We start from the raw sequence: 26822 nt of genomic DNA, 5'->3' as shown, positions 1-26822 counted from the left end.
ACCACACATAACAAAAGATATTGTAGAGCTGGAAAAGTGCAGAAAACGGCAACTAAAATGATCAAGGGGCTTGAGCATATCCCCTATGAGGGAAAGCTACAACAGCTGGGATTGTTTCGCTTGGAAAAAAGGAGGGTAAGGGGAGACATGATAGAGGTCTACAAAATCATGCATGTTGTGGAGAATGTGGATAGGGAGACATTTTTCTCTCTCTCTCAAAATACTAGAACCCTGGGTTATCCTAGGAAGCTGGTTGGTGGGAGATTCAGGACGGATAAAAGGAAGTGCTTCTTCACACAGCGCATAGTTAAACTATGGAATTCTCTACCACAGGATGGCCAACAATTTGGATGGCTTTAAAAGGGGGTTGGACAAATTCCTGGAGGAAAAAGCTATCAATGGCAACTAGTCTTGGTGGCTATGTGCTACCTCCAGTACCAGACAGTGAGCCTATGTATACCAGTTGCTGGGAAACAAGGGTGGGAGGGTGCTGTTGAGCTCATGCCCTGCTTGTGGGTTCCTGGTCAACAGCTGGTTGGCCACTGTGTGAACAGAACGCTGGACTAGATAGACCCTTGGTCTGATCCAGCATGGCTCTTCTTGTATGCTTATGTTGTCATTTGTTATAGTTCATCTGGAGCCGTGTAAATGTGGTTTTAGTTTATCAGTCACTGTCTGGCCTACATTCAGAGCTGCTAGGCACCCTTATATATGCCAGGATCGTAAACATATAATGCTTTGGAATCACAACACAGCCAGAATTTTATGCTCTACTTTGTGGGTTTGGATGGCATACATTACCTTATTCGGCACCTTCCACTGAATGTCACTAATTGTTTATCAGTTGTTACATTTTTACATGGTATGAAGCACAGTGGAAAAGTCTCTGCAGTTGGGGCCAAAATGACCTCAAATCCAGATAAGTGTGTTGTGCAGAATTATAGCTATGACGAGGGGGAGAAACCCAACAGTTTTTCTGGGTCATAAAGAAGGTTTTAACAGGGTGGGGTGGGGGTATGTTTTTAAAATGCAGGTTTGTAAAGGTTGGGTTTTTTTTCTTACTATTTATCCCTGATACAATTTGTGGTGATGTTAAGGAAAGTGAATAATATGTACCCTTTCTATGGAAGAGATATCCAACAGTCAAGATACCTGCTGTGTATGAACAGCTCTGAATTGTCTGCCATTCTTATTACATGGTCCATTGACCACTTTGGTTCTTTAGACCCAGCAGTATCATTTTTGGTGTGTTTTTTGTTACTAGAACCAGCTAGACTGATAATTTAACTTTACTATTAACAAAGATTTGGCAAATGCTGTGAAGCGTTGACAGTTTGCACTTTTACAAAAGTCAATAATTAAATATGAGAAGCTGCAAAGCTGAGAACATTACAGATCTTAGCTATAGATCTGAATCAAAAATACTGGCTTCATTGAAAATGTTGAGAAATACAGTGTCTCTATTTCCAATAGGATCCTTAGCTACGAACAGCCATGACTGATCTTTTCAGAATAAAAGACCAACTTGCTACAAGTGATAAGAATTTAAAATTGTTGCTGTTGGAAGTAATTTGTAATAACATAGTGCCTGACTAATTTTCTTTGGAGTGTCTATGGATTCAGCTCATCTGTGAATAGGGATATATGTCAGTGAAGAATTACTCTATTTGCTCTCACACTTTGAAAGACTGGTTAACTTATGGGAGTTAGTACAATCTAGCCCATTGGGAGCACTTTGACAATACAGTTTTTGCTACTTAGATGGCTTCCTTCCCTAGCCATTTATATCCCTAAGATTTACTTTGGCTTTGCAAAGTGATCTGTCATCTGTTTCTCTGGCTGATGTTTTCCAAGTGCAAGCAGCAATACACTGAGGCAAGAACTGAAAAGAATACTATTTCGTATAGCTGAATGATTATAAAAACAGTGCAAGATCTGATCTAGAAGTGCTTGCTTTCCTTGATGCAGGCAAACAATGGAAATGGGGGGGATCTTTTAAGGGTGCAACCCTAACCTCCCTAGATACTGACTGGAAGGGCCTTAGAAAGTTATTCTGAGCCACTCCATCAGTGAAGATGGAGGTCCACCTACAGGATGTGATGTATGCCCCCAGAGGTCTCCGAACAGGCTGGTGGAATGCTGCAACAGCACAGATATCCTGCCAGTGGTGGAGGGAAAAAATGGGGGACTTGGGACCCTGTTAGTGACAGATGTGGATGCTCCATAGCCCCCTCATTTCCCCAACACACCCACATAAACAGCAAGATGCTACACCAGCCCAGAGGTGGAGTCAATGGCAGAGAAAAGGAAAGGGCTGCCCCCCATCTCGTTCCCCCTGGCAAAACCGCCGGGAAATACAGAAATAACTCCCCATACAGAAGTAACTCCCCATTCAGCCTATGCATCCAAAAACAGAACACTCATTTTTTACTTAGAAGTAACAAATGAGCGTCCACTCTCCCTATATTCAATAAGTCATTCATCCTTTGAATGTTTACTGAGGTTTAGACATGACTAATTGGGAGCACCATGAAATGTTAGCTGGGACTGACTGTGACACTACAAAGTTAAGTTGGAGCTCTGGAGATTAAGGAAGAGCCCCAACATAGCTGCAGAAAGAAAAGAAACCCTCCAAAAAACAAAACAAAAAAGACAAAGCTCTAAAGAGCACTTCCAAGAAGGTCAGCTGAAGTCAGGAACAAGCTAGAACACATGGCAAAAGCACCCAGTGCTTTCCAGCAATCAACTATCAGAGAGCAAATCAAAGCAGAGGAAAGATCAAAGCAAGAGAGGAAATATCAAAGATGAGGGGAAAGGTAAGTGGTAGTGCTGGCAGGAATGTGGTACCTGGCTCGAAGCACTTTGTGGGTCAGATTGGGGGGCCTTTCAGCTGGATTAGGCTCACAGGCCAGAGGTTGCCAACTGTCCTAAGGAGGAGGTCACAACACAGAGGCACTTCCATGCACGCAGCCAGTTGTGTGAAAGAAGTTTCAACATCCAGAACACAATCTCTAGATTAAATTTGGATTCTTAAGGTTGTTTGTTTGGTTTTTTTCTATTTATTTTAATAGTAAATTATAAACACAATAATTTATCAAAATCATTCCCCGACTCCAAACGAAAACACATTCAAAACATAAGCAGATAAATGCCAATGTTGTTAGAATATACCTATAATAGTAATATTTGTTATTTAATACCATTTTAAAACTCTTGAATACAAAATACACGGGGATAAAAAGACAAATTTTAAATGACTGCAGTAAAACATATAAACAGAAAAATAATTTTTTTGTCTCTTTTATTTTGTGTAAGTAATTATACTTTTTAGTGTTTGTTTCTGTATGATATTTTGGTCTGCTTAATGCATTTGCTTGAAAAAAAATTAATTAAAAAATAATCCCCCCAATACAAATGCTCTAAGTTGGAATATAGTGTCATTTCTAAAATAACTCCTAAATATTTTTGTTATTAATAATGTGCTTGCAGTTCTGTTTATAACTAATGGGATCGCTTGAGAAGATGGTGATGGATAATTGCTGTTCAGACATTTTCTATGATGCCACGCATGATTCCTTCTTATTTCCTCTTCTGTTCAGCTATATAGGAACCTACTGTATGAAATCATGAGGAGATAATAAGCAATTTGGTATTAATTTGCTGATTAAACTCAGCTCTAAGTGTAACAGAATCCAGGGAAGATTGAATTAGGGTGCAATCCTAACTAGATAGGTGGCCGGCTCCGAATTCAGAGGCAACCGCCTATCCAAAGCAAGGCAGGAGAGGCACGGGGGGATTGTTCCCTCTTCACCTCTCCTGCCTTGCTCTTTTTCGCTAGACAGCCGGTTTTGGCTGTCTAGCAGTGGAGTCAACCGGGAGAGGAAGCTGCTGTATGACACATTGGATGTGTCGTACATGCAGCTCCGCTCTCCCCCCCCGGAACGCCCCCCCCCGGAACACCCCTTTTCAGTCGCTCCGTGCTCGTCTTCCGAGCGCAGAGGATGGGGCTTCTCCACGCTGCCTCTGAGGCAGTGCAGACAAGAGGGAAGGTCGGTTTTCCGGGAACTGACCTTGCAGTGCGGGCTCCAAGATCTGATCCCTGAAATGAGCATATCCTATGGCCTTCTAGACAGTGTCTAGTGGCCATAGGATTGCTCCCTTAATTATGGCTGGCAGGTTCTACAAGGTTGGAAGGAAACCCATCACTGATTGGGTTTCAGTCTCCTCATATCATTTCAATTACTGTCTTTTGGACTTAATACCAGTAAAGTCCTAACTGACATAGGCCTAGTCTAAGAAGACAAGTCTATCTCTCGTTCTGTTATAATCTCTTAATGCATTTTAGGTATGACAACACCCTACTATTGTATAGCAATATCCTTGTGTGATATTACAGATCTTAATTTCCCTGAAAAATTGCGAAAATCTCCAGCTTAGCATATTTCTAGTGTCTTACATCATTTGAATTCTATAAGACATTTATATATGGAGTCGCTTTTGGTGGCAGGTGCTTTAAATTTATATAAGGGATCCAGGAAATTACATGCCAGTTAGCTTAATGCCTGTTCTGGTAAATTGGTGGGAAGCATGATTAAAGAAAAATTATCAAACATAGAGCAGAACAAGTCTTACTGAAGAAGAATCAGCATGGCTTTTGCAAAGATTAAGTCCTGTCTTAATAACCTTTCAGAATTCTTTCAGAGTGTAAAAACCATGTGGATGGGGTGATCCAGTAGACATTTATCCAGTTCACATATAATCGTGCATAGTAGCTAAACAAATCACAGGTCATCTATTTCTGGTTTGTTTAGTGTTATGTGCAAACTAGGAATTCTGGTTTGTCTCTCCCCCTGTGGCTAAGGACTGTAGCTTATTTGGGGAGAGACAAGCCACAGTTCCCGTTTTGCATGTAACCCTAAATAAATTATGGACAGAAGGTCTGTTGTTTATTTAGCTGCTCCCACCTGCAGAGAGAATGATCAAGCAGTGTGTTCGAGCATGTTGCTCATAAATAATAAGGTAGTTCCCTGGAATCCTGCCTTATTGTTATGTCTAAACTAGGCCAGTGTGTAATTAGACTTTCAAAAAGCTTTTGACAAAGTCCCTCACCAAAGGCTCCTGAGTAAAAGCAGTCATAGAATAACAGGATGGGTCCTCTTATGGACATAACTAGTTAAAGAACAGGATGCAGAGAGTAGGAATAAATTTTCAATTTTCACAATGGAGGGATATAGGCAATGGGGTCCCCAAGGATATGAATTGGGACTGGTGCTTTCTAGCTTTTCATAAATGTTCTGGAGTTAGGGGTGAGCAGTGAGGTAGCCACGTTTGTGGAAGATGCCAAATTACTCAAGATTGTAAAAACAAAAAGTGACTGCCAAGAGCTCCATAAGGATCTCTCTAAAACTGTGGGAAGGGATATTAAAATGGCAACTGTGTTTCAGTGTAAATAAGTGTAAAGTGATGCACATTGGGGCAAAAAGGCCTAACTTTACATATAAATTGATAGGGGCTGAGACGGAGACATCTGACCAGGAAAAGAATCTTAAGACTGAGACGGATAGCTCAACCTAATGTCCCACAGCTGTGAAAAGGTTGACTCCCATGTTAGGGAATATTAGAAAAGGGATCAAAAATAGAAGTGCCAATATCATAATGCTTCTGTTAAAATACTCTATACAGTTCTGGTTGCTACATCTCAAAAAGGATATTGTAGAGCTGAAAAGGGCAACCAAAATGATTAGAGGGCTGTGCCAATTAGCATATGAGGAAAGGTTACAACATTTCAGTAGACTTAGTTTAGAAAGAAAAAAAAAGTAAAGGAGAATATGAGAGAGGTGTATACAATCATGCATTGTGTGGAGAACATGGACAGAAATAATTATTTTCCTCTCTCATAATACTAGAATCTGGGGTCAGCCAATGAAGCTAAATGGTCAGAGTTTCAGGCGATAGTTAAACAATGCAATTTGATTCCTCAATATGTGATGATGGCCACCAACTTAAAAGGCTTTAAACTTCATGGAGGATAGGGCTATCAATGGCAGATAGTCATCAGAGTTATATACTACTTCCAGAAAAGAGGCAGCATTCCTCTAAATACAACTTCCTGGGGAAGAATAGTGGGAGAATGCTCTAGCTGTCAAGGGCTCCTTGGAGGCCTCTCTCAGTCTAATCCAGTAGCCAAGTCCAGACACAGACAAAGGGATTTTTTTCAAAGCTTTATTCCTCTTTTACAACTTAACAACTCTACTGTTAGCAACTAGATATGAGCAGCAGAGTACCTATGCCCTAAGTTGGAACAGTTCGTCCCCGTTTGAAAAGGAATCACTGGCAGACCCTGAACTTATGGGCTAGGGAGAGTCCCTCCCCTTTTCCCTTGGATCATCTGGGCGCAACCGTTGTTTGCGCGCCAACCAGGCACTACTCCTCCTTTCCGCGCCCTCCATTTGGCACCGCTCCCTGCGTCGGCGTCGTACGTCCAGCAAGTCTGCTTCCCGCGCTCTGTCACTCCCAGGACTGCTATCTAAGCTAGGAATGCCGGTGGGAGGAATCTCTGTCAGCTGTTGGCCCTGGGAAAGATGAGCGCGCTCCTCTCCCAGGAGCAGCTCCTCTTCCTCAGAATCAGAACTACTCTGGGATTCTATGGGCTCAGTGTCCACCCTGACATCGGCCTTCATGTGGGCTTGCCATAGGCATCTGGTTGGCCACTGTGGGAAATAGGATGCTGCACTAGATAGGTCTTTGGTCTGATCCAGCAGGGTTTTTCTTATGTTATTAACAAATATGTAAGCACAGTTGTAAAAAGTAAAAAAAAAAAAAAAAAAAAAGATTAATAACAATACTGGACCTGCATAGCCATAACATAATTCATTTCAATAGAATACTGAATATTTAAAGTAAAAAATATGATTCTCTGTCATGGGAAGTGGTTTTGTTCCATAAACTGTAAAGAGAAGATCAAAACTTTATTCCTAGTATTGAACAACTGATCTAGCCACAAACCATGTGAAGATGAACTTCAATGTGTCTTGGAATTTTAGCTGTCTTTGCTGCTCTCTTACAGTGACAGGATTAATACTACCCTAGCAAGTGCCTATAGCAATACTTGGCAAAAAAAGAGAGAATTCACGTCACTGCTTGTCTTAATAACATCCCATAGGCATTGTTTACTCAGTTCTGGAATTTTAGCTGAAAGCCTCAAGAGTCTTCTATCCAACTGGGAGTCAAATCCAGACAGAAAACAAACAAGGACAGAAAGTAGTCTTTTAAAAATAGGAACATACACACATCCCTATCTCACTATGCATGCTAAAAAGAAGTGACTGCACATTCCCATTAAGATAAGGCCCCCTGTTTAAATGCCGTATCTTAATCCATCTAAAGCATTGTTTCATAAGCAGCTCAATTTACTTAAGCTGAAGATGTGGTAATAATTGCTTACCTGACTCACAGGCAAATGTCTTTGACGTCTCATCATGAAAGATAATTGCCAGTGCATGCTTCTTTGTCTCTCGAGGCAGTCTGGTTATGTTTTTGATGTTGTGCAGCTCAGTTACCTTAAAATGAAGAGATATAGAACTCAGTCTGGTTTATAAATAGCAGGATGAAAAGACAAACCCAAAAATGTCCCACTGTCATTTATAGCTACTACATTTTCTGATGACAACTGGAACTGACTTAAACTGACAAACAATGTGCATGAATTTGCATACACACGCAGACAGAATATTGGTGGACAGCAAAAGAGATTCAAAGATGTTCTTAAAGCTAATCTTAAAAAATGTAATGTAAGGATTGAGAACTGGGAAGCTCTAACCCATGAACGTTCCAACTGGAGGTCAGCCTATATTAAAGGCGCTATGGACTTTGAAGAAGCACGAGTACAGAGCGAAAGGGAGAAACAAGCTCAGCAGAAGGCATGTCAAGCAAACCCTCACCGTGACCGCCTTCCACGTGGAAACCTATGTCCTCACTGTAGGAGGCTGTGTAGATCCAGAATCGGCCTTTACAGCCACCTGCAGACCCACTGCTAGAGATTAATGTGTTGATCGACCCATCTTCTATGAATCTGTCTAATCCTTTTAAAGAGTTATCTATATAGACTCTATCTTTGGAAGACAATCTTACTCGGTCACGAGTGATCGCCATGATGATGATGTGTTTGAATGCATGTGTGCGTGCCCATCTGCAAACATAAGTGTGAGTGCTCATCCTAGGATTACCGAACTGTTTATAGAATAACTATTCTATAACCATTGATAGCTTTTTGGTAGATATGGGGGTATATAAATCTTACTATTATTTATTTATTTATTTATTTGTTGTATTTCTATACAGCCTTTCTGGGATCCACCAAAGGTGGCTTACAAAAAGTTCAAAATATAGAGACTGTAATCAAATAAAAAAGTAAAATATTGAAAACAACATTAAAAACCACAGCAACAATGTAAAAAGCCAAGTTAAAAAGATGCATCTTAACTCTCTTCCTGAACACACTGAGGACCAATCACAACTCTACAGAGAGTGCATTCTAGATAAATTAAAAAATAAAAAAACAATTCTGTCACAGATTATTTTTGTTATACACTACAGTCTCAGAAAAAGAACAGATACCCTATACGTTTTCATCTGCTCTAGTTTTGTGGATTTCTTCATAATACAAACCACTTGTTTGAATTCCCAGATTGGCAAATCTATGGTAGAAGCAGCACAAATAGGTTTCCATATTGAAAAATTCTACAGCATCAGCAAGAAGAAAATAGTTCATCCATCATGCCAATTAACACCACGGACCTTTGCAATGATATGGGCTTCTTTCACTTTAAAGTGAATTGGTAATTCTAGTGACATCCAAACTTGAACCAGTTTGGCTTTCATCCGAAATGTTTCAACTATAAAGATAAACCAAGGAATAATATATTAACTGTGGGATAAGCAGAGCTCTCTCTTTCTGTGTATCCACTGGTTCACAGAAACATTTCACATTACTGTAAATAAGAAGGGGGAAATAACACAACTATCACAGTGTGACTAGTAATGTCAGGAATGGATCAGCCAAGAAAATGGGATTATGGATAATAAGTATACACTCGGCATTAATTTGGTCCTGGCACATAACAAACAGAAAACACTATGAAATATGTTTTCCAGCCTCAACAGAGGCTTCCCACAGATGATGTGGTATTGTCTTAGGAGCCTAATTCTACAAAGACATGACTCTTCAGATCAGAATATCACTTTGCGCAAGTTTAAGTTTAGGCACATTTAAGACTGCAGTCCTACACAATCCTTGTAAATTCAGTGGACTAAGCCCCACTGAGCTTAATGAGGCTTACTTCTGAGTAGACATGTATAGGACTGCACTGTTAGTTCCTTAAGTACTGTTTTTTCTCTGTCATGTACCAATGTGCACATGATTAAAATTGGCTTTTTAAATGTTTACATTCGACAGGGACTCCAACACAGTAATCTGCTTAACATTCTTCTTCCATATACCACAATACTGTCTGTATTTAGCCATTCATTAGACACAATGCTGCTTCTGGACTGAATTGTCCAAGATTTCTAAGATCAGCTTGATGTTACTAGAAAGGAAAGGAAAGGTTCCTCCTGTGCAAGCACCGGGTCATTACTGACCCCTAGAGGGATGCCTGCTTACGCTGGCGTTTTCATGGCAGACTATAGTGGGGTGGTTTGCCATTGCCTTCCCCACTCGTGACTACCTTTCCCCCAGGAAGCTGGGTACTCATTTTACCAACCTTGGAAGGATGGAGGGCTGAGTTGACCTGAGTCAGCTACCCGAGACCTGGCTGCTGCTGGGATCGAACTCAGGTTGTGGGGAGAGTTTCGGTTGCAATACTGCCGCCTACCACTCTGCGCCATTTTAAATAGTCAGACTTCATTTGGGGGGCAAGTAACACTTATAAAGCAGTTTTACTGGATAACTATATATATGCAGTATTTCAGTTGTTTAAGCCTATTTGTCATCCACTAGGATTGTGCATTGTAACCGCTCTGCAAGAAGTCTCTATTTAAAAGGGTTTGTTGTTACCATCCAACTCTTGTGCACTCCTGACTAGTCCAGGCTCTTAAAGCATGGAAGTGTGATTTTGTTGCCAAGGAGGTAATTGTTAAAGTGTAAAAACAAGTGATGGATGATATTCTGGAAGTGACGGACTCGACCTTTGCGGAGCTGGGGGTGGCGACGGCCGACAGGAAGCTCTGGCGTGGGCTGGTCCATGAAGTCACAAAGAGTCAGAAGCGACTGAACGAATAAACAACAAAAACAAGCGGTGCTGGAAGCTCTCTCCCCTCCCTCTCTTTCTCTTCATTCTACCTAATGCCTGGTTGAGGAAATACGGCTTAGCTAGTTACTCCATGTCAGGGATGGCTTAAAAGTCTTGGGGTTCAGTGCTATCTAACCATTCATTCAAGCCATGTGAAGACAGCTCATCATTTAATGTCATGGCAGCAACCATGCCACTGGAATAATGTATGAACAAGCCCACACTAGTCATGCCCCCATTTTTCAAGAGATATAATGAAAGCAATCCAGAGCTTACAGTTAGCTGAGCATTGGTATATCAGATCAACAAGGCCTAAGGGCATATTGCAATATATCGTCTCATTTTTTCCTCGGAACATCCACCCTCGTGCTGTATGTTAGGGTGAGAAATATTATTTGCCCAGGGCCACCCAAATGAGCAGCAGGGCTGAGCAGTAATTTGGGTTTAACCATCCCTTGTCCAAACCCATTCACTGCTCCTGGAAACTTACTCAGGTAAAATAGTTGCAGAAAGTCACTGGGACAACATGATGCTGGCAGCATGGATATCAAAGTGCACTGGAAGTCTTGTGTCCTTTCAAGCTTAAATAATGTAATCTATTATTTAGGGTCAAATGCCCCCAGTTGCAAGCCTTTCCATTGCCACCACAACTGCCCATTTAAGGTATGTGTGTGTGTTTTCCTGCAGGCACATTTTCCAGACTTGAAAAGTCAGTTGGCGTGAGCAGAAATATTGCGGGGCAAAATGGAACTAGGGAACCATTAGTTCCTTGTCTGCTGTGGAAAGATGAAGAAAGGTCAGAGTTGCCTCAGGGTAGCTGCTGTTTCACAGCTTTTAAAGCAATAAAGAAGATGTTTTTCCTCTAAGAACAAGGGGGAAGAAATAATGTAGCTGCAAATGTTTTTGCTTCAATTACATGGGTGGGTGAAGGAACTAAATGAGTCTTTTCTTTGAAGAAGGATCGCAGGTATACCAGGGCCTTCTGTTAAGCTTTTCTGGAACTTTTACGATATTTATTTTATTTATTCAATATAAAGCTCATATAAAGTTTATATTCTGCCCTTCTGGTGCTTACACACCACTTAGGACAGCTAACAATTAAAACCAACCTTAAAATACACAGCACTCAAACTTCAAAACGTAGAAAGAAAAATATATATAATAAAAACAGACGGATGCAGCTGATAAAGCAGATATCTCTCCATGTTCCCTTTTTTCTGTCTATCCCCACTCAAATCCCCTTTTGGGCAAAGGCTCATCTGTTGTCATGTCACAATTAATGATCGGTGGTGGTAACAGTAGCAGCAATGTATGTCCTTGAGATGTAATATCCTGTATCCTTTGTTCATTGTGAATACAGACATCTCAAAAACTACATTAATATGTTAGAGCTATCCTGCTAGCACAAAGTAAGGTATTTGAACCTTCGTATGCAACTTACTCATGGGAAATATAATATAACTTCATATGCCTATAATTTGAAGTTATATATCCAATATTAGGCAGTATAATCCAAAAGACATGCAGCCAAATGTAGATAAATTGGGGGCTAAGGGGGGTGGGGAAGGTGCTATTTCTATATTTTGAGAAATGTTGGATTCAGAGAACAAACATGGAGTACCAAAAAATGGCAGGGAAGGGATTTGTTGAGCCAGAGAGATGTCACCACAAATGCCAAGTGCACAGCTGGGCTACAAATTGGGCATGAAGGAAGACAGCAAGCAAAATAGTGACAGGAGCAATGGTTACTGCTCAAAAACCTAGGTCAGAACCCTGTTCTACATGGCAGCATTTATTGGCTTCTCTTTTTTTCCAAGCAAAGATGAGGCTGCTGAGTATCCATCGATTTTGGTCACAAAGTTCAGGCAGGCACAGCAGTATGTAATACCAACATACATATCCCCTGTAGTACAGTCTCACTATTTTTTAAAGGAAAGATTTCCATCAGCTAAAAAAGAGGAAAGTAGTATATATATCCATTTGTGAGGACAAAATTATTTCTCCAAATTATTGGAGAAATTATTATACCCCCTCCCTTTATATTTAATAGAGGCAAATTCTCTCTCTGGAATAGAGAAAAGGGAAAGATTGGATAATAATTGTTAAACACTCTGAATATCATAAACTGCATCAAAAGCTTTTAAAGCGTTATTTCAGCCAGTGATAAAAGCTATATTAGGTGGCTATTTTTATAAATTCAGAAATTACTAAATTAATCTTGTAGATTAATTAACTAAATTAATCACTTTCCAAGTTTCCAAAACAAAGTATATCAGGAGTACAAAAAGAACAGCAGAACTTAAGAATTGCAATTCTGGATCTGGCTAAAGGACCATTTATAGTACTTCAGCATTACTGCCAGATGCTCCTAGGGAGAAAAACTAGGGATGTACGAACGTCACTTACCTTTTCGCGGATGTGATTCGTGGTGGGGGGGGGAGGTGCTCCATCCCTCTCCGCGGAATCCTTGACAGGGGGGGGAGGCAATCCGGTCCTCCCCCCCAGAATCCTGCCCGGCTGGCTTTGCTCCGCAGTGGCTCCGTGGAGCAGCTGGCCAGGGCTGTCCGCAGTGAGAGTTCCGGCCGCGGACGGGCTACTGTGGAAACAAATGGCAGCTGCCATTTGCGTCCAGCTAGGCTGCCGTAATAGGCTACGTAAGAATTTACGTAGCCTATCATGGCAAGCAAAAAACCCCAAACAACGCGTATGCAAATGGCAGCGGCTACGGCGGCCGCCATTTGCGTTCCGTATTTTTCACCGTTTTATCTTACGTAAATATTTACGTAGGCTATTACGGCCAAAAAAAAAGGGGAACGCAAAAAATGCCCACCACTGTGTTGTTGTTGTTTTGCTTGCTGTGATAGGCTATGTAAATACTTACGTAGCCTATCACGGCCTCTGCAGGGACGCAAAAGGCTCCCTGCGTTAGCCGTGATAGGCTACATAAGTATTTACGTAGCCTATCACGGCTTGATGTAGGGATGTAAGAAACTCCCCGCCATTCGCAAGTCAGCCCGGACGGCAGCAGGTAAGTGCTCCATTTCACACGCCTTTCGTGGGTGGTGGGCTTCGTTCCGCGCGCCTTTAGTAGGTTGGGGGAGCGGGGGCTTTGTTCCGCCACGGATTTCGGGAGGCTGAATGCACTGGCATTCGGCCTCACCGAGATCCGTGGCGGAATTCTCCGCCATCCCTCAGAAAAACGACAACAAGATATGGTGTTGAGAATCATCTCGCATCTCCTAATCAGAGGCATAGGCCCATTTCAATGGTAATGTTTCTACTCCACCCAACTGTGGTGTATTGATGAGCTATACACTTGAGTGCTCAAAGGAACATAGAAAGCTGCCTAATATGGAGTCAGACCATTAATGCATCTAGCCTAGTATGTTAATATTGGGTGGCAGCAGCTCTCCGGGGTTTCAGGCAGGAGTGTTTCCAGCCCTACCTGGAGATGCCAGGCATCAAACCTGGCGCCTTCTGCATGCAAAGCATGTGCTCTACCATTGAGTTATAGTTCTTACAACAGTCCATCCCTTATGGCTCCAGGCTTCAGGGACAACTTCCTGATTTATTAAACCATAGTTTCTTGCCATGTCCAAACCAGGAAACTGTGTTTTGAGTGCTCCCTACAAACTAGAATTGCAAACTAAGATCAAATGTAGTTTGAAGTCCTGGGAAACATTTAAGCCATAGTTCCCCAGCAAAAAACATCACAAGACACTGGGGTTTAATAAGCCTGGAAGTCTTTTCTGAAGCCAGAAGTGCAAGAAAAGAAGGAAGAAGGGTGGTGGTGAAAGAAATATCTCACTCAAGCCCATCATTCATCCCCACTCGAACAACCCATGGTTTGATGGACTAGGACCATTACATTTAAACCTGGCCATATTGTTGTTGTACATGGAGATTCACTTTTATTTGCTATCATACCTAAGCACCATTGATAGGCTGATGGTTATTTATCTAATCTATTTTAAGTCATCTAAGCTAATGACTATTACAACATCCTATGGCAATTAATTCTACAAATTTGTTCTATTGTGCGTGAAATGGTACTTCCCTTTGTTTGCCCTGAACCTACCACCAGTAATTTTATTAAATTATCCTGGGAGAGGAAAAGTAATTATTTTTGTTCACTCTCTCCACAGTATTTGTAACTATATAAAACATGATGTCTTCCAAAAAAAATTTCTAGGTTGAACCCATCTAAATTCTTAAGCATGCCTTCATATGGAAGATATTTCCTCTGATCCCTTTACTTTTACTTTCAGTTTTCCAGTATTATAACCTTTAATGTAACAAAGCAATTATAGCAGAACACATAGTCCTAAATGCTTTGCACCACAGATTTTTAACAGAGATGGCCAAGCTAATCCAAACTTGCCTTGGATGTACATGGAAGTTTTCTGGGATCTTCTGAAGAATACGCTGAGGCCCACAAAAACAACCCATTTCTCTCTATTTGGCACAATGGAGCGATACTAAACAGAATTCAGAGAACACAAGGACAGAAAACAAAGGTTGATGGGTAAACCCATTCCTCTTATAAAAAAACAAACGTGCAATGGGCTTCTCTTCACCACTAACTTTTTGGTATTGCACCCTCTAAATTCTACTTATATTCAGTAAAATGGAAGAGGTTTAACAGTCTTCTCTGAAGTCAGGAGAGTGAGAGAAGGAAGAAAGGAGAGGCAGGAAAAGAAGGACAAATAAAGCAAATCATTTTAATCCATGCTGAATAATTTGGAACTTTTTACCTCACCTCTGAAGTGGGCTTTTACAAGTTCCCAAAGTTTCAAAGAGCTTGGTGAATTCCCCCTGCACCTCTCATTTATATAATGGGTGACACCGTAATAATTAAACAGCAAGCCTATCCATAGTTTGGATGAAGCCCCACTGTACTATGTGGGGCTTTTATTTTTTTTTACATGCATATCATCAAGTTGTTACTTTCAAGTGATATCCTAATAAATATGTAGCCCACTGACTTTTCAGTGAGCTTGTTACTAGGATCCCAAGATCCCTTTCCTAGATAGACAGAGCCAATGCAACCCCTGCCCCCATATATATTTATCTTCCTTTAATCAATTAAAAAAAGAATTGATGAACAGAAACCTGGACATATCTTTTACAATCTAACAAGAGAAGAAAGAAAGGCCCTCAACCACCTTCGAATTAGAAAAGGCATAGTCATAAAACCAGCTGATAAAGGAGGAGCTGTTGTGATGAAGACTGGGGATAATATTTCTGAAGGTCTGAGGGAACAAAATGACAGCAGTACATACAAACTCCTTGATCCTGATATCACAGCAGACCTAAATCAAAAGATTGGCAACATAGTCCACAGAGTCCTGCATGAAAACTTACTGGACAGAGAAATTGCTGATCTTTTAATTAATCCCACCCGTACAGCAGAAGATTTTACATGCTACCAAAGATCCATAAAACAAACAACCCAGGATGACCTATTGTTTCATGCAACAATATTGTCACTGAAAGAATTTCACTATATAGTGACTCTGTAATGCAACCACTAGTCCAGAAACGTCCTTCATATATGAAGGACACTACAGATTTCCTTATGAAGATCGAAAGACTAAATTAGGAATGTCAATTTAACAATGATACCATCATTGCAACCTTCGATGTTACTTCTTTATATACTAAGCACCCCACAAAGACAGCCTGTCTACCTTAACACACTTCTTAAACAGCAGAACCTCTAATGAACCCAGTACTGGACTCTTAACATCCTTGGCTAAGTTGGTACTCATTTGTAACAATTTTATGTTTAATGGCAATCACTATTTACAACTCCAAGTTACAGCAATGGGAACACATACAGCCCCATCATATGTCAATGTATTTATGGGACAACTCGAAGAAATTATCTGCAGAACTATCTACAAGCCTAGCATATGGTGGCATTACACAGATGACATTTTTGTCATCTGGAACTATGGAAGGAATACCTTGGAGATTTTTACTAAGTTTATCAATGCTATCCACCCAACTATAAAATTTACCAGTAGCACCACAACTGAAAACCCCAAATTACGCTTCGTGGATGTCCTCTTAACCACCGAAAACCATCAAATTGTCACAGACTTATATTACAAACCTACAGATTCCCACCTATACTTTAACTTCAAGTCATGCCATCTGACCATCTAAAGAAGAACATTATATACAGTTTGGCTCTTAGGATAAAATGCATTTGTAATAAAAGCAAAAATTCCTCAAGAAGATGTAACAAACCTAAAGAACATCTCCAACAATGTGGATATCCTAGTCACATTACTGACTACAACATCAATCGAACATCAGTAACACCCAGGGATATCCTTCTTTATGATGCAAAGCCTAACTCTTTGAAAGAAAATCACATTGCATTCATTGTAGACTACCATCCTGCTGCCTCTAATTACCACAAGATAATTAAAGATAGTTATCCTATTATATTCTATTGTGCTCATTTAACAGAAGCCATTAGTTCTCCACCATACATCACATTCAGAAAACCACCCAATCTGCGTAAATTGTTAGTCAAAGCTGCACTTAAACAAGATATTTGCAATCCAGGATCATACCATTGCAAATTAATGCGTTGCATTACTTGCAGTTACCTCCAAAAAACCACTTCTTTCAGGAGCACAATTACTAACAAAAATTACTGGATTAGACAATCATTAACATGCACTTCTGTTTATGTGGTTTATGTAATTGAATGTAAAAAAAAATGGATGTAGTATACAATACGTAAGGAAAACTACAATGGATCTAAGAACAAGATTCTGCAACTGCAAATCTGTGATCCTTACCAAAAAAACTGGAGCAGCCTGTTGCAAGACATTCCAATTCTCCTGTACATAGTCTCTCAGATTTGCAGTTAGTTCCAACAGAACAAACAAAAGATGCTGATATGCTTGACAGAAGGGAACATTCATGGATCTATAGACTCAGAACTCTTGGTCCAAATTGCCTTTAGCTGGAGGACAATTCATAAGCATTACACCAATCATACCTCTGTTTTTTTTCCTAAGGAAGTTTCATCTCCAGGCATTCCAAACTGCCACTCCTGATACCCATTTAACAGCATAGGTACTGATGAGGGCAGAAGCTGAAATGTTGAGCTTAAAATATATTTCTAAATACTCTATCGTTAGTTTTTCTATCTTTCTTATACATTTTACCTTAAAACTGACTGCACCCAGTGGATCCAGAGCCTCCGTGTTGCTTTGCTATTGTGCAGCTTTACAGTAACCTCTCTCTCTCTCTCTGGAATTTTCTCCCAAAATAATATTGTCCATTCAATCCAAATAATTTATGAGAAAATACATTGTTTGTACACCACCTTCAGGGCTTTAAGTCCTGAAAGGTAGTTTAGAAATCTGCTAATTAAAAAAATAGCACTTGTACTACTGCAGACCCTTGCGGATTCCCTTTGCTTGCTTTGTGAAATCTGTTTATTTATTCCCTCATCTGTTCCCTGTCTTAACCACCTAGTGATCAGTAACAGATCCTGTCCCCTTATCCCATATCTAATAAGGGCCAAACTGCAAGTGACACTGGGAGATCCATGACTGATCTGTCAGTTTGGCTGTTAATTTCCCTAGGAATTTTTGGTATGAGACAGACTTTACCTTTCACACATTATCCATCTGAAGGAAGCTCCATGTGTAGAAAGGGCAACTGGGCCACACTGCTGTCCCTAACATAACTGGATCCCTGGCTCCACCCCTTATGAAGCCTACACATGTAAGCTTCCTCTGTTCAGACATCTGTGGACATCTGATGGTTCATGTACTGCCAGGTTTGGACCACCAGTCTTTCTATATGAGGGGCCCCCTTCATGTGATTAACTCATGAAGGGAACATTAGTCAAACACTGAATTTCTTAAAATCCAGCTATACAATATCTCTGCATTATATCATGCATAATTGTTGACTCTATCAAAGAAGTTTATTAACTGCAACACTGTCCTGTCCAGCTTAGTTCAAGGCACCCAGAGGGACGAAAACCAGCTAGGTACATACAGGCAAGGATCTGGCAAGTCAGGTCAGGTCAGGTCAAGTCCAGTCAAGACAAGGCAAGGCCAGTCCAGTGTAAGGATGCTGAATAGCCAGGCTAGTTAGATCAGGCAGGGTCCTCCAGGACTTTGGATAGCTCTAGGGATGTTAGAGAATTCCGCCATGGACTCCAATGAGGCCGGATTCTTTTGAATCTGGCCTCTGGAGTCCGTGGCGGAACAGATCCCTTACCTCCGCTGCCTTCCTGCCACTGTCCAGAGCCGGATCCTCCATGTGGGAGGCGCCAGCCGGCTCCGTATAGCAAGCGATACAGCCGCTATTGCCAAGCCGTATCACTGAGAACTCACTGTGAGCAGGAAGGAATCTGGATGCAAATGGCGTCCACTATGGCCATTTGTGGCCATAAAGGTCTTAGATTAAGCTAAATGCAGCCATTTACATTTAAATAGGCTAGGCTATCGTGGCAAAAAACAGGGACACAAATGGCGTAGCGGACGCCATTTGTGTCCGGATCACATGCTGTTTCTCATCAGCAGCGATATGGCATGGTAATGGCGGCCATATCGCTTGTGGAACAGAGCTGGCCAGCAGCTCCGCAGACTCACCATGGAGCAGATCCGGCTAGCGAGGATTCTGGGGGGGAGGAATGGATCTCCTCCCCCACCCTGCGGACCCCAGATAAAGGGATTTGTACTTCCCACCCCAGACTGGCACGTAGGGGATTCGTACATTCCTAGCTAGCTCCCAGTTAGCTGACACTCAAGTAGGGATGTCAGAGAATTCTACCACGGATCTCAGGGAGGCCGAATGCCAGTGCATTTGGCCCCCCGAAATCGGTGGCGGAACGGTCTGCCCCCCCGCCCCCCCCAGGACGAGACTTACCTGCGGCAGATCTTCCTGGCGGCTCCGGCGGCTCTGGCAGCGGCTCCAGTGGCGGTTCGGCGGCGGCGGCCGGTCTTCTGACCGGCTGCCGCTGCTGCCATTTCCAGTTAAAAAAAACAAAACAAAACAAAACAACGTGATAGGCTACATAAAAATTTACGTATCCTATCACGGCTAGATTTTAAAAAAACACCGTGATAGGCTACGTAAATGTTTACGTAGCCTATCACGGGTGACTTAAAACAAAAAACAAAAAAACCCGCGCGTACGCAAATGGCGGCGCCCATGGGCGCCGCCATTTGCGTTCCTTATTTTGGCACGTCCTAGTCTACGTAAACATTTACGTAGACGAAGACAGCGAAAATAAGGGGAACGCAAATAGCATAGACGCTACGCTATTTGCGTTCCCCTTATTTTCGCTGTCTTAGTCTACGTAAATGTTTACGTAGACTAAGACGTGCCAAAATAAGGAACGCAAATGGCGGCGCCCATCGGCGCCGCCATTTGCATACGCGCAGGGTTTTTTGTTTATTTTACTCAGCCATGATAGGCTATGTAAACATTTACATAGCCTATCATGGCTGACTGCAGGGACGCAAACGGCGGCAGCTACGGCCACCGCCATTTGCGTCCCTGCTAGCCAGCGGCCGGATGTCCGGCTGATGGCGGAGCCGGCAGGCGGCTCTTCAGAATTGCTGTGGAGCACAGCCAGCCGGCTGGCCAGGATTCCGGGGGGGGGGGGGAGGAACGGAGTGCCTCCCCCCGTGGCGAGGATTCCGGGGGGAGGGACGGAACGCCTCCCCCCGCACCAACAGCATAATCCCCGAAAGGTAAGTGATTTTCATACATCCCTACACTCAAGCAAGGAGAACTGTTGACTCAGCAACAGTCAAAGGCTTTCTGAAGCCTTATAAAGCTCAGTAGCTCAAGACCTGCAGTTAACGCCATCCCCTCAGAGACGTAGTTTGTTTTTTAAAGGGCTACTGCCTGATTTGTAACTGCTGGCTCCTACGGGGTGGAGGTAGTGAAGGCTATAATGGGGGGAGTGTTTTCTGCACCAGAGGAGTCAGGTAGAGGCACATCCTCCGGTCTTGGAGGCCCCTGGCCTAGTGGGGACTGGATTAATGGAGGGAGTCTCCTCTGCCTCTGAGTCCTTTTCAGAGCCAGAGGACAAGTCAAGGCTGGGGAACATGACAAACACTTCCTTTTGCCAAAGCCAGGCTGATTCTTCCTTAGCAATACTTGCTTTTCTATATGTTTAAGGACTCTGGTCTTAATAATGTTCCATAAATGTACCTAGGCCTGAAGACAGGTGTAATGGTTTCTTGGATACCCCCCAAATATGCTTAAACATCTGCTTAAACATCTATATTGGCAAATGGTCATAATTTAGAATTTTGGAACGGAGGCTGCTTTTAGTAATCCATTACATATTTTAGTTAATAGTTCAGCAATTCACATCTCAGTTCTTTAAAAACTTTTGGATGAGGGCCATCTGGCATCTGACTTGGTATTTTTTAATTCTAAAATGTCATCCTTTGTCACTTTTACTTGGCATACTTCTTCCTTCAGATACAAAACCAGATGTGGGGCATCTTCCAACTTCTGCAGTGCAAGTGGATTTAAAATTTTAAAAGTTTGTCTGCATTTTTTTCTTTCTTTGGTGCTCCCTGGACTTGGAAAATCTTAATAATTACAGGCTGGTGGCAAATGTTCCATTCCTAGGTAAGTGCCATGTGCCTTCATCCTCCCCCTTCACAATCAACACACTCTAGGAAACAAGGCTTCAGGCTCACTACTTAATTAGTTAATGACTCACTTCGTTACAATGCAGATTCTAGGAATCTCTCAGACTGCAATGAAATAGCTAATCTACATATCTACAAATATCAACAGAGGAGCTAAAATGGAAGTTAGAGAGGTTGCCAGCAGTCTGGGTCAGAACTTCTTGGCCAGCTTTGTAGGGATGCCCCTCCCTTAGGGTGGCTCCCTCCTATGTAGGCTTTCACAAGTGGCTAACCTGGTGGAGCATCTCAGCTCCACTTCTAACTTCTCCCACTTCACTCTGTGACGGACCCTAGCATCCCTCAAGTCACATCCCTCGCTCTCCTCCTCCCCCGAAACCTGGGTTCTCATGGTGGAGGAAAGGGGGGGGACATTCAGGCTGAGCCATCTGTGTGTCAGGGTCTTGGGAAGAAAGCCTTGCTGTATCTGAGCTCGCTAGGGAGGGTGCCTCCCCCTGTTCTGGCTGTTCCCATTCTGAATCTGACCTGCTAGACATCTCCAGCTGCTCAGATTCATTCCTGACAGCAAGATCCTTGAGCGGGTGGTTATGAGCCAGCTCCAGACACTCTTGGATGAGACCAATTATCTGGATCCATTTCAGTCAGGGTTCAGGATAGCTTTTGGCATGAAAACAACCTTGGTTGCCCTGTATGATGACCTAGGATGGGAGAAAGACAGGGGAGTGTGATCTTGTTGATCCTCCTTGATCTCTTGGCAGCTTTTGATACCATTGATTATGGTATCCTTCTGGGATGGCTCTATAAGTTGGGAGTGGGAGGCACTGCACTGCAGTAGTTTTGCTCCTACTTGGAAGGTTGGCTCCAGAGCATGGTGCTTGGGGAACACGGCTCAGCCCCGTGGATTCTCCAGTACGGGGTTCCGCAGGGGTCAGTCTTGTCCACTATGCTGTTTAACATCTACATGAAACCGCTGAGTGTGGTCATCCAGAGTTTTGGAGTGTGTTGTCATCTGTATCCTGATGACACGCAGCTCTACTTCTCCTCTTCTTCATCAGATGAGGCTGTGGATGTGCTAGATCAGTTCTTGGCTGTGACAATGGCCTGGATGAGCACTAATAAACTGAAACTCAATCCAGACAAGACTGAGATGCTGTTAGTTGGTAGTTCTTCTGACCGGATGGAGGGTGCTCAACCTGTTCTGGATGGGGGTTCAGGGGGTTGCACTCCCCCTGAAAGAGGGCCGTGGCTTGGGGGTTCTCCTAGAACCATCTCTGTCACTTGAAGCACAGGTGGCTTCAGTGGCATGGAATGCCTTCTACCAACTTCAGTTGGTGGCCCAGCTACGCCTCTGTCTGGACAGGGATAACCTGGCTTCAGTTGTCTATGCTCTGGTAACCTCCAAGTTAGACTACTGCAATGTGCTCTATGCTGGACTGCTTTTGAAGATGGTTCAGAAGCTGCACCTTGTGAAAAATGAGGCAGCCAGACTGATAATAGGGACCAGAAGGTTCAAACATATAAGATCGAATCTGGCCTGCTTGCATTGGCTGCCTGTATGTTTCCAAGCCCAATTCAAGGTGCTGGTTTTAACCTATAAAGCCTTACATGGCTCAGGACCACAATACCTCTCCTGACACAAACCTACCCATACATTACACTCAACATCTAAGGTCCTCCTCCGGGTACCTACTCTGAGGGAGGCTCGGAAACCTGCAACTAGGGAGAGAGGCTTCTTGATGGTGGCCCCCCAAGTTTGGAACCATCTCCCCAACAAGGCCTGCCTGGAGCCAACACTGGTATCTTTCCGGCACCAGGTTCAGACTTTTCTCTTTTTCCAGGCATTTGGCAGCATGTGATGAGTTTTAATTGACCCTGGATTCATTTTATGGTTTGGCTGATTGTTCAAAATTGTTTTTAGATATATTTTGTCTCTGTGTATACAGTTTGTTGTATTTTTTATGTTTTAAAATTTTGCATATTGTATTTTTTAAATGTTTTTAATCTTTGTAAACCACCCACAGAGCTTCGGCTGTGGGGCGGTATAGAAATGTAATAAATACTACTAATAAATAATCACCACATTGTACCCATGTGGGATTGCTACTACTGGCTAGTCACCCCCACCCAGCCTGTTTCCTTGAAAAAACTCTCTTCCCATTTGCCATCTCCTATGCCCTCAGACGTCAGATCTGATCAAAACAATTCTACTTTTGACTATCCCTAAATACATAATGCTTTGACATTACAGCAAACTGGTCCTGGAGCTCCCTAGCAATGCTGGCCTCGATACTGGCTGTATTCTAGCCAGATCTACCTACTATCCCACAGTTACAACTGCCAAGTAGAGATTTAGATTTGGATTTCCCACATCCTAACCCAACATGATACACTGTCATAAAGATGCGAACAGTGCTACATACGTGATGACATGCAGAATGCTGTCTGAAAGGATGCCAAAGAGCTACAGAATATGGAAATTTGAAAGTGGGTTCTTAAGTACCACTAATACTTTTTATTGCTGTCTAGAAAAATAAAAAAGAACAATAGGATTTCCACAATTTATTTTATTTTGCAGCATTACAAATTACGTGCTATGCATCAGGACTTAAGAAGTTCCTATAATTTTTACATTCCACTAAAAGGCAATTTAAAAAGATAGATGAGTTTGTTATGTGACAGAAAGGAAACTTAATAACCAATTATGTGGCATTAAAAACTGTAATCCAGAACTAGTGAAACCTGTGGCAGTCATAAAAACAACACACACACCTTTCAAATGAGTGAAGGAGAAGCACGTGAAATGTCTGGCTGTTATCTGCTGATAAAAACACCAAACTGGAGTTCCCAGATTATTCCAGTTCCCAAGGACTAATTAAAAAACAAAAATTGCTTGTAATAACTTTGTTTCTTCATTAATCTTTAACAGCTGCAAAAGATATTGCCACTAGGCTCCAGACAGCCATGGGCCTTTTTCTTCCTGTATTTCCTGTTTTGGCCAGTATCCACTGGAGATGTAATAGAGCAGATAAAAAGCTTAAAGCTATATGATACACAGGGAGATACCCAGAAATTCTTACTTATTAGGGCATATTTACATTGCTTTCTCCTAATACTTTCCCTGTTCCTGTTTTGCTAAAGCATGAGAACATAAGGTTGAAGCTGTTATTTCTACCCTGCCCTTCAAAACAGTTTCCCAGAGCAACGTACAGTCACACACACACACACACACACACACTTAAGATAACAAACCCCTAAAAACAGGATACTAAAACCAAAAAAACCTATGAAATAGTAGCAAAAAATAATCAGCAGAGATAAACAGATTAATTTCAGTTTGGAAATATGGTATGGTATATAGTCCTTCCTGGACAGTACTATTTCAAAATGCAGGTGGAGAATCCCATGTTTGAATGTTCTCTTATGTTCCAAACTCTCTGCTATAGAGAGTTAGCATGACAGAAACCCAGTCTTTAACTTTCTGTGTACAGGGAATTTTCAACATACAATTTGAAAAAGTACAGACTCAGTAAGGTTGTATTATATTATAGCTCTGAGCTCTTATATGCCTTAGGACAGGAACAATGTGGAGAGGAAGTGCCCCATGATTATTGTTGCTGCACTGCCCTGCAATTTCATCTATTTGCAGGAAGATGGGAAAGGGACTAGCGTAGTTCTGATTGCACCTATAGTGCAGATTAAATCTCACAGAGCAGGCTAATATGGATGTGTCCTAGAGGCACTCTTCACAGCTGCCAATCAAGCTGATTCTCATTGGGTTGTATGTGCATTTGTGTATCAAAGTTATATGTGACAATGAAGCCTACAGACCAACAAAAGATTATTCAACCTAAAGTCATTTGTAGAATGACCATGCCCTGATCCTTCCTGTTTGATTTGGTGGTACACTGTAGTTTGAATGAATATTGGTTATGTCCATTAGGCTAATCTTTAGGGCCATTGGGCTAATCTGTTATGGATATCAGGATACAGATAATGCACCTTCAGTGTAGAGTTCTCTTTTCAGTCATATTTCAACTTTTAGTTCTATGAGAAATGAATACGTTTAGAGGCAATATTGTGGAATTGCCAAGAGCCTATTTTCACAATATACACTAATTTGTGCTTACGCGGAACTGTTCCAAGTGCATGCCATATTGTTATGCCATCATGTACTGAATTCAACTTTTTATATGCCTCCAATCACCACTTAAAACCTGGATTAGCTGTAGCAGATGAATGTGACTAACTCCACATAGGGCAATGCCACTGGAAGTCAGCAAAGATTATGAGTTTCTTGCAGTGCGTTGGGTTAAAGTATTCATGAAACCAGGCCTGATTTGGCAAAGTATGGCATCATGCAATGCATCACGATGTCATGGGTCCCTATGTTATGTTTCTCTCTCTGATTGGCTGTTTTCACATGCCCTAGTTTACCCTACAGTTGGTATGGAACCACTCGAGCCGGAGGGGGCAACTGTGGCACAAGTGGTGTGACTAGGAGCTATAGAAGAGAAACCCCCATCTGTTGAAGCCCAGATCTCCTTCTCACTGCTCTCCTCACAACCTGCTCCTCCTTGGATTCCTTTTCCAGTTTTCCCTCACAGTGCCAACCACCAGCACCTAGGTCTAAAGTAAACTTTTACTTACCAACCGGGGGTGGGGTGGGGGGATCTGTCTGATACAAAAGAGAAATGGCTTGAGTAACTGGATACAGAAAGGAAACCAAACTACAGGTGACAAAGAAATGTTGAACAAGGGATGGATGCTAACCTATGTAGCTGTTTCTTCAAACAGGATTAGTTTGTTGAAGGATTTTAAATCCAAAATTTACACTAATTGTTTTAGAAAACAGTAACTAAAGGGTTAAAGTGGCACCATTCCTCAAGCATGACCTTTGCAAATGGGACATTTACATTTCCTTCAGAAAGTGAAGGGTTGAACCAAAAACATCAGGACATGCACAGAAATGGCAGTGTTTAGATGCTTAGTCCTGCAGACCACACAGCTGTAGAACATAGCTAGAAACTCGTAATCAATCTTGGTTTGAATAATGCAAATATTAAAATTAATTAGTCATCTAGGCTCAGTACAAATACAGGCATTACGTACATAATATATTCTACCAATAAAACCTCTAATTTTGAGTTTTGGCAGCATCCCTAGCTAGGTCTCCTCTCATGGTTATAGGAATCACAGAGCCTTAGCTTACACAATGTTGTAAGCAGAAGTGCAACACATCTGCCTTTCTGTTTTCCCAGATTCTGTGAAAAGTGCCGTCCAGTCCTCAAACTCAGGATGGCTAGCAATGATGAGAAGATTTCTAACTTTTTGCACAGTATATTCCATTACCTAAATTAAAATGTTTGCATTCTTAGAACTGGTTTCCAGTTGAGCTTTAAAAGATCTTAAAGATCAACAGAAATACTGTGGCATAAGCTTGCATGACCCACAACTCACTACAATCGATGCAGTGGGCTCTACTTCGTGAAAGCTTATGCCATTATACATCTATTAGTCATTACAGTGCCATAAGATGCTTTGTATATTAGTTAAAGACTAATATAGCTATCTCCCTGGAATTTGTCACCAGGGCAAAGGATGAAAAGTACACTAACACCAAGTAAAAGATGGAGTGAGCTAGATGAATGCAAGCCATTCTTGCATGAATTGTTTCCCAACTGTTGATCTGGAACATGGGGAGGGCAATCCTATGGCCACTAGACAGTATCTAGATGGTCATAACATTTTTTGATTTCTGGGAACCAAGCTTGGAGCCAGGGATCTGAGCTCAGTTCCCAGAAACAGCAGCCTTCCCCCTTCCCTCATAGGCAACACAGTTCTTCACTGTCTCCACGCTTGTAAATGCAGAACAGAGTGG

The 26822-nt window shown here is 42.0% G+C and overlaps 1 protein-coding gene across 1 annotated transcript in view; it reads right to left on the bottom strand.

Annotated features, from left to right (window-relative positions):
- Window positions 1-26822, bottom strand: part of DOK6 (docking protein 6) — a 391405-nt gene that overhangs the window by 172146 nt on the left and 192437 nt on the right. Inside the window, exon 3 of the mRNA XM_084849962.1 lies at window positions 7445-7559. Within this exon, the coding sequence (XP_084706088.1) occupies window positions 7445-7559 (115 nt within the window). The remainder of the gene's footprint in view (window positions 1-7444; window positions 7560-26822) is intronic.

This window comes from Heloderma suspectum, chromosome 4 (genome assembly GCF_057233095.1).
Source record: "Heloderma suspectum isolate Gila_16-S chromosome 4, 16-S_ref, whole genome shotgun sequence".
Classification (NCBI taxonomy): Eukaryota; Metazoa; Chordata; class Lepidosauria; order Squamata; family Helodermatidae; genus Heloderma; species Heloderma suspectum.
The sequence above is the reverse complement of the archived record's forward strand: the minus strand, read 5'-3'. Positions and strand labels throughout refer to the sequence as shown.